The sequence below is a fragment of the Momordica charantia genome (assembly GCF_013281855.1).
Source record: "Momordica charantia cultivar OHB3-1 chromosome 1 unlocalized genomic scaffold, Mcharantia_2.0 BLBB01000001.1, whole genome shotgun sequence".
Classification (NCBI taxonomy): Eukaryota; Viridiplantae; Streptophyta; class Magnoliopsida; order Cucurbitales; family Cucurbitaceae; genus Momordica; species Momordica charantia.
Window position 1 is genome coordinate 11,098,576 of NW_028275157.1, and position 8,565 is coordinate 11,107,140.

The 8,565-nt window shown below is 33.7% G+C and overlaps 1 protein-coding gene across 1 annotated transcript; it reads right to left on the bottom strand.

The window, feature by feature from the left end:
• Nucleotides 1–4,150: 4,150 nt before the first annotated feature.
• Nucleotides 4,151–6,764, bottom strand: MIZ1 (MIZU-KUSSEI-like protein (Protein of unknown function, DUF617)). Its single transcript, XM_022296552.2, has 2 exons — nt 6,094–6,764; nt 4,151–4,647 (listed from the first exon to the last, which is right to left on the bottom strand). The coding sequence occupies exons 1-2, from the start codon at nt 6,569–6,571 to the stop codon at nt 4,322–4,324; spliced, it is 804 nt and encodes a 267-aa protein (XP_022152244.1). The 5' UTR covers nt 6,572–6,764; the 3' UTR covers nt 4,151–4,321.
• Nucleotides 6,765–8,565: the final 1,801 nt, after the last annotated feature.

Genomic DNA, 8,565 nt, shown 5'->3' on the forward strand with positions numbered 1-8,565 from the left:
AAAGAAGTAAAATTGTAAAACAATTAATTAAAGAATTATGAGTACCATCAATAGATGAGAGAAAAATAATAAACGTAAATATTGAAAATGGAACCTATGTACAAAGAATGATGGAACTGTAGGAGACGAATGAAATTACGATTCCCAAGTTTGGCGATCCTAACATTTTAGTAAACACTTTCAAAGAATTAAAATTTTCCATTCCCATTTTTTTTCATGAAATTTCAATATCATCAACGTAACGACAACAGTGAAAAAATATCATAAATGTCAGAAAGTTTGTAAATTTTCATTTTTTTCTCCTAAAAAGTGCGCTCATAACCAATTGAGATGTTTTCTTTTTTCGGAATCCCAAAATTTTTAATGTAATTTGTGACGATGAAAACCTGTTATAAATGTTAGAAAATTCGTAAATCTCAAATTTTTTCAAAAAAAAAAAAGGAAAAAGATGCACATATATAACCATTTGTGACTTAAATTCAATGTCATGGAATCTCAAATCTCTAGTAATTAAATTACATATCCACGTGTCTAAATATATTAATAAAACAATAATTAATTAATGATACATCAATTTTTTTGTTAACAAATTCTTTTTTTTTTGTATGAAGGGATTTAATTGGAAATTATTAATAAATAAAATTTCACAAGATTAATGATCAAATCGAGAATTATCTAAAACATGAAACGTTGTATATTTAACCTAATTTCTATATAAATAGTCTACAATATAACATACACAATTTTATTTTTGCCAACATGAGTATAGCTTAGCAATAATTGACATTTACTCTAACTTTTGAAATTGGAGGTTAAAACTTCGATACCGCGAATTTGTTGTACTAAAACAAATTCACTTCTAGAAATGCCAAATTGTCAAAATACATTAAAAGAAAAGAAAAAAAAACTTTGAGAGTGCAATTTCTATGAGAAGAACAAAACCAAGATTTGAGTTTTATTTTAAATTTAGGCAATTTGACAACCCTTATTTATATTTGCTTTTCTACAGTGCCCTTATTTTATTTATCCTTAATTATATAATATTAGTTTTAAATTAAAAATTTGAAGAATAACATTTTCTTGGTTTCTAACCTTATTCAGCTTTTGGGGGAAGAAAGTGAAGAAAAAGCATACGTGCGTGTTATTAAAATATTACTTCTTTGCAAAGGTTTTCCTTCTTTTAGCCTTCAAGCACAAGAAACGCATGCAGATTATAAAGTTGCACCAAAATTCGAGCAGAGGACAACTGATTATAAAGTAATTTCTTTTATCTTTCGTGTCACCTCAATTGTCTATCTTTGATTTCTAACGATCATCTTCTGAAATCCATGAAGGACGGTTGACGTGTGAGACTCTTAGTGATGCATCCATGACTTATAACGGTGTTATAGTGTCAAGGCCTTTTAACCGGAGCATTGGTTGGGCCAATCTCGCCCTATGGGCCTTAGTGGTCGACTTGGCTGGATTGGCCCAACAAGCTAGCCAAATTCTTTCGGCCTTGGTCGTTCACTTTGGGGCTTCTTTCAATCGAACTAGATATGATAAATTCACTCATAACAGTGGCCCTCATTCTTGAGTTGGGCTAACAATCGAGCATGTTCGATTCCTTGGGAGTAGTTAAGTTTTGTATTATTGGATTATTTATTTTTGCTTCCACTGTGACTAAGTCCTCGCAGAGGTCTCTTTAGATATGTCAGTTTGAGAGGCTTATGGAGATTTGAGTAGGCTATTCTCTAACCTAGTTCCATGCAACCAAAGTCCTCACAATAGGTCTTCCTAGTCTGCTTTGCCTAAAAGCTTAGCTTTTGTCATGATCAAGCCTCCTACTGAGGTCATTCTGGTCGATTTGGTCAAGAGGCTCCAACTTTTCCTATGCCTCAAACAAGTTCTCAATTAAGTATTCTCGTTCGATTCAACTTAGTGCTCCAAATAAGGTGTCACTAGTTGACTCAACTTAGAAGCTTCATTTATTCTTTTACCTCGGGCCAAATGTTCGATCTCCTTGATCGGTATGGTTTAAAGGCTTCGCCTATTCTAATGCCTCCAATCAAGTCCTCAATGAGGTCTCATTTGCTTATCCTAGAGGTTCCACTTTTCCTCTACCTTCGTATAAGTCGTCGATGAGGTTCTTTTGTCAGTTTAGCTTTGAGATTATGAGTTTTCCTTTGCCTTTGAATAAGTCCTCGATGAGGTCTCAATAGTTTGCTTAGCTTAGATGTTTAACTTTTCTTCTACCTCCAACTAACTCCTCAATGAAGTCTTATTGGTCGGCTTGGCTGAGGACTTCCAACTCTTCCTCTACTCCCAACCAACTCCTCGATGAGATCTCTCTGTTGTAAACGAAATCTTTTTGCCAGCTCGACTAGATTTTCTAAGTTTTCTTTTGCCTCTAAACAAGTCTATGATGAGATCTACTTGATCTGCTCAACCTAATGGTTCAACTTTTCTTCTACTTCTGATTAAGCCTTTGATGAGATCTTTCTGTCGGATCAACTTAAAGGTTATAAGTTTTCCTATGCCTTTGACTAAGTCTTCGATGAGGCCTCCTTAATATGCTCGGCATAATAGTTCTGAACCTTCTTGGCCTCTAACCAAGTCCTTGATGAGGTCTCCTTGGTTGGGTTGGCTCGTTTGTAATTTTTGGCTTGCGTCTATGCACTCTTCCCTACTCATGCTGGTTTCAACTCAACTTTTACGATATAGTGGAGCTTAACTACTTTTGTCCTAGAGGTGCTACAATATGGCAATTTGAACTTAGGTAGTGTCTTAACCTCAACGATATCTTCAGTACACAACTGATCGATTTGCTCGAGTAGACATTCCAAACATAGGGCTACCTTGCCTCACTTCTCCTTCTAAATGCGTTTGAGCTTGACTCCACTCTCCTGCTTGACAAGTTGAGTTTCTTAGAGAAACGTTGATGTGTCGTGTTACCCATCCTCTTCCTCAAAATGATTTGTGGGTGAGCAAGTTGGATTGAGCATTGCTTAAATCTTTTCCCACAAAACGCCACCGAATGTCAATGCGGGATTAAATTCAGGTCGTAAAGTCGAATGCTTTAAACAAGCTCCTGCTTAAATAATAAGATTTGTACACTGGTATTGGCACTAAGTCCAAACCTTCCAATGCATAAGTTAGATAATGGTATAAGTTGAGCTTAACACAGAATGAGTTTGTGAAAACGTCTCCTATTTTATCGAGGGAGTTCCCTTAAGTCTCGGGCCATTTTAGTTGTCTATCTTTGATTTAAGTCTCGTCTCCTCCTATTTATCAAGAAATTTCCAGTGATGGTCTCTCGCTGATTCAGCTCCAAGATTCATAGTGGACTGTGTGATATCTTTGACCTTGAGGTTATTACATTACCCAAATTATTATATTCTTTTAAATACTTTTTAAAAGTGGACATATTTTTTTAATTGTTCTTTTAAAAATATTGTTAAAATATATAATATCAATAAAAAGAACCATAACATATATGGACTGACATTGAAATATTTTAATAGACATTTTTTTAATATAAGAATATATAAGAAAACTCACATCATTTTAGTTGAAAATAGATATTTTAACCAGTTGAATTAAGCTCACGTTAATTTTTGCATATATGACAGTACCAAACTTAATTAATTGTAAATATAGTAACAATATTAATAGCCTTGAAACTAGCAGTAGTTTATTACTCCCACAATATCTCAACCCCACACGTGTATCACTAACCTACGTCAGTCTATTAGAGATAGACTAATCATATCACAATTATAAATATCTTCATTGATAGACACTAATAGACGTCTATTAGTAATAAATTATTAACTTTCTTAGGCATCTATTGATAGATATACGGAGGTGGAAAAGATGTAGACGTACATAAAATTTTGATAAGTTGTTACAAAATCATGATTGTGTTGCTACACATTTGCAAAAATGACAATGTGAATTAACGACATTAAAGTTTTCATTTTATATATACCTCGACCTTAAATTTAATATGTCAATCTGCTAATACACTTAGCTACGTAGAAAATATCATCTCTAGCTCCTTGCCACGTAAATAGAACCTATATATCATATATTCAGTATGATCACATATAGATTAAATTAACATTTTAAACCAAATTAATACTAACTTCAAATCACTATAACTACAATATTGAAAATTTTAAAATTATAAAATTATAGAAACTAAATTCAACCTATAAAAATATGGACGAATTTGGCAATTTAACAGTAACATTAGACACTAAATTATACATTTAATCTAAAAAAAAGAGTCCTAAACAAAAATTTAAATTTAACCCATAATTACTTATGGATATTTTATTTATATTCTGAGTAGAAAAATACTGAGTTCAGGTCCTCCATTACCGTCGGGGTTCATCATGTAAAAAGCTTCCGAGTCATGGCTACCTACGACTCGCTCGAACCTTGCTCTCATGTACAGTAACTCGCCGTCCGACCCGCAGCCGCCGCCGCCTTTACGGCCGTCGTCGACCACCGGAATAACTCCGGCGCCGACCGACACGCTCTGGACGGTGTTCAGCACGTGCCACTCAAAGTCTCCGCACGTGCGTGACGTGGCGTGTCCGCACTTCCTCCCGTTGCAGTACATCGTCCATCTCGGCTCCTCAAACAGCCTCCGCCGCCCGTCTATCAACAATATCAATTAAATTAATTAATTTATTTATTTATATGTTTGATAATTATTTTGTTTTTCGTCTTATATTTTGAAAAATTAAGTTTAAAACATCATTTCCATCCCATATATTTTGTTATATAATTTTAATAAATATTTTTAAAATTAAGGCCAAGTTAGAAAAAAATTAAATATGCTTTTTATCCTCTGTTTCGAGGGAGTTCAAAAAATAATTTTAAATTATGGGATTTGAAACCTGTTAAATGATTTAAAATTTTTTTATCTTGTTTGGAATCAAAATGATCCGAAATGAAGTAAATTAAATTTATTTGTTTGGATGTTTCCTAGAAAGGAAAATAAAATAAAAATTTTACTGATTTAGGTTTTCAAGTTAAATTTATTAATTAGAAATCAAACTATTGACAAAGTTAAATAAATAATTTACTTTTAAATTTGATTAAATCCTACAAAATCGACCATCTTAATCCAGAAAATTTCAAAGTAAAAACAAGATTTCAAATAATTCCCAATCACGAGGTACCAAACAACATAATTAGTTTGAAATATCCGTGATTTTTAAATCCCTCAGGTACCGAACACAACATTAAAGAGATGAATAAAATGGCAAAAAACAAGCAAAATTTCTAAAAAGGGAAAACTAAAAACAAAATGGGTGAGTAGCAAACCACATCTTAAGTCTTTTAATTTAAATTTAGTTTATATATATGAACTTGATTCCAACTTTTATAATGTCATTTAAAGAAAGAAATATTGGTATTGTCACAAATAAGAGAACTGTTAGAAAAGTAAATAAAAAAAAAAATTAGGTCAACGGAAGATAATTCAACTCGTTGAGATATATATTTTCGATTAAAATGTTAGAAGTTTGAATCTTCAACTCAATGGTTGAACTAAAAAAAATATTAAATTTTTCAGTTCATTTTATTTTGATCTTAAACTTTGATTCTAATTCCAAAGCCACCTAAGGACTATTTTATGGGGAGGGCAAAAATCTTGCCTTCTTATCTTTCGTGCCCATAATTCTTCAATTCTTGAAATTTAAGAGACAAATTAAATCAGAGAAAAAAAAGTCTTAATTTTATTTTTTTAAAATATAAGTCAACTAAGAGGGGCAAGGCTCCATTCTTTCCTTTTTTTTTTGGGAAGAAAATAGGTATATTTACATGATAAACAACTAAAATGATTGTTTTTTTTCTTCTCTTGGACTAAAATAAATATTTTAAATTCTTTTTTAGTAAAAAAAAAAAACGAACCTTCTAAAATTTGATTTGATTAAAATTATAATAAAAAATATTAGTTAAGACATGTATTTTCTATTGAGATATGTGTTCTGAACTCTACTAAGATAAATGAATTAAATTTATTAAGATTTATCATCGTATTGAATCAGAGGTTATATTCATAAATGAATTAAATTTATCTGGTAAAAGAAATTTTACCTTCATTGGCCGGAGCTTCGGACTCGAGAGCGATGCGGACGAGTCCGGAGGACATTTCCTTGACGAGGGAGGCGGTCGAGACGGCCAACTCGAGCAGGAAGACAGGTTCAGACCGGGGTTCGAGTTGGACGGCGAAGGTGACATGGCCGCGGCGGTGACCGAAGAGAGTTCCGGTGACTTTACGGCGGAGAGAGGGGGTGGCGGAGAGGTGGTTGGGGATGGAGAGCCATTTACAGGTGGGAATGGAGAGAAGCCTGAGAAGGGAGTGGAAGAGGGAGGAGAATTTCCCAGCTGGGTGGTGGTGGTGGTCGCCGGACTTCTTCTGGAGGAGCAAGTTGCCGGAAAATCCGTCGGAGGAGGAGGAGGATCTGACGTGGCGGTGGCGGTGGTGGTGGCCGGAGAGGGAGGCTGCAGGGGTGATCTTTGTGGTGGTTTTAATGGCGGCGCTGCAGCTTCTGGTTCTTTGGAGGGTGGACATGGCGAGATGAGAGAGAAAGAAGAAGAGGAGAGAGAGAAAAATGAAAAGATGTTGATTAGTGGAGAGGGAGTGGAGAAAGAATCTTCATTTCATTTGGGTATTTTTTTAGGGAGAGAGAGGAGAGAGGAGAGAGGAGAGAGAGAGGGAAATGGTGAGGAAGCTAGAAGGGGGAAAAGAGGGAGACAAGGGTTGATGATAGTGTTGGGAGTTGGCCAATATAAAGGGAGACTATGGAGGCTTTTGTTACTCATCATTAATCATTTTTGTGGACTTTTTTCTTTGTTCTTTCACATTTTTTAATTGGTTGTGACTTGTGTGTGTTCTTCCATTTTATTATATGTATATGTGTGTATTGAAATACAAGTAGGGGCCAAAACGAGCATAGCTTAACAGTAATTAACATATATCCCAAACTTTGTTGTGAGTTCGAATCCCCTCTCCAATATGTACTCAAAAAAAAAAAAAAAAATCAAGTGGGGTTTGAGATTTGAATTATGGACATAATTCAGCAGTAATTGACGTATACCTCCAATCTTGTTGCGAATTCGAATCCCCTCCCCAATATATACTTAAAAAAAAAGTGCAGTGGGGTTTGAGATTTGAATTATGGACATAGAGTTTAGGTAGTGAGTTTATATATTTAAGAATATTTCATTTTTATATGTATGGTTAATGTGCGAATCAATTCCTTATAACCCCTACTTTGGAATCTTAGATTTACAAGATAGAATGATGTTAAAATCATTCCCCGTGTTTGGTTGAAATTAAAATAATGGAATTTGAAATCTCGTTTTGTCCTAAAAAAATTTCCATCCAAAATAGGTCGGATTTGATAGGATTGTTAACTACATTGCAATTTTACCCTTACAATCAGTTAAATTGAGGAAATTAAATTGAAGAAAAAAAGAAAGAAGAAAATTCTATGATATGCTTTCGCTAGTTATAGATGGAGGTAGTGCTACATTAGTGTACGAAGGTGCAGATAATGAGGTGAGTTAAAAAGAGGAAGAAAAAAGAAAATGGAAAAGAAGGTGCAAAAAGGAGAAAAAAAAAAGGGAGAAATATATAGAAAGAGAAATGGATCATGAGATGAGATAAAAAGAGAGGAAAGAAAATGGAGAAGACGGTATGAGGAAAAGAAAGAGAAGGGAGATGAAGAAAGACGGGGGAGAAAAAAAATGGAGGGCGAGGAAGGATAGAGTCATTAAGATTTTGTTCTAAAAAATTATAAATAATTACAATGGCATAATGGTAAAATAAATACTTTATTTTCAATTTCTGCCTATCTTTCAAACACAACTTTTTTATTTTTTTTTACTGATTTGAAATCCATCCAAATTTGTTGGTCCCAGCACCATTAAAAATTCGAAATCAATTTTCGTAATTTAAAATAGTGGAATTTGAAATCATTACATTCGAATTCTTAATGCCAAACGGAATATATATCTTTTTGATTTATCTTAGATTAGTGGACTAATAAGCCACTCGTGATGATTGTTGTGTTTACGTGGAATACTGAGATGAGATTAAATTATATAGATGTTTTACGTGCATGAAATTTTGATCCTTTAAAGGAGTCATGGTCTCTCATCCACAGACATTGAACCATTTTCCAATACCCAAGCACATTAGCAAACTCACCTATGACCCAAAATTTATCCATTTTTGCATATAAAGTCTTCTAACTTATCATTTTGCTAAAGATTCTCGAACAGATCAACCTTTCAAATTGATCATAAATTCACAGACTTATATGTTCGATGTAAGTAGTTTTTAAAAGTTTTTCAACCTTTACTATCAATGAGGCTTGTGGAGAGATCACATCGACGAACTTATCCCGTACGATTCACCAATGATCTTTAGAATTCTAGCATCATAAAACTTTGAGTTAACATCGACTATTTAAGAAAGGTTAAATGTGGACAAAATGTATTGCACATTCTCACGTTCTTGATCTGATTTCTCACTAACCTAATCGTTAGAGTTTCTAGGAC

Excerpts from the sequence above, each read along its gene's own strand:
- MIZ1 (XM_022296552.2), bottom strand. The coding sequence starts at position 6,571 with ATGTCCACCCTCCAAAGAACCAGAAGCTGCAGCGCCGCCATTAAAACC. Across the intron at positions 4,648-6,093 it reads CGAAGCTCCGGCCAATGAAG|ACGGGCGGCGGAGGCTGTTT; the intron begins GTAAAATTTCTT and ends TATTGTTGATAG.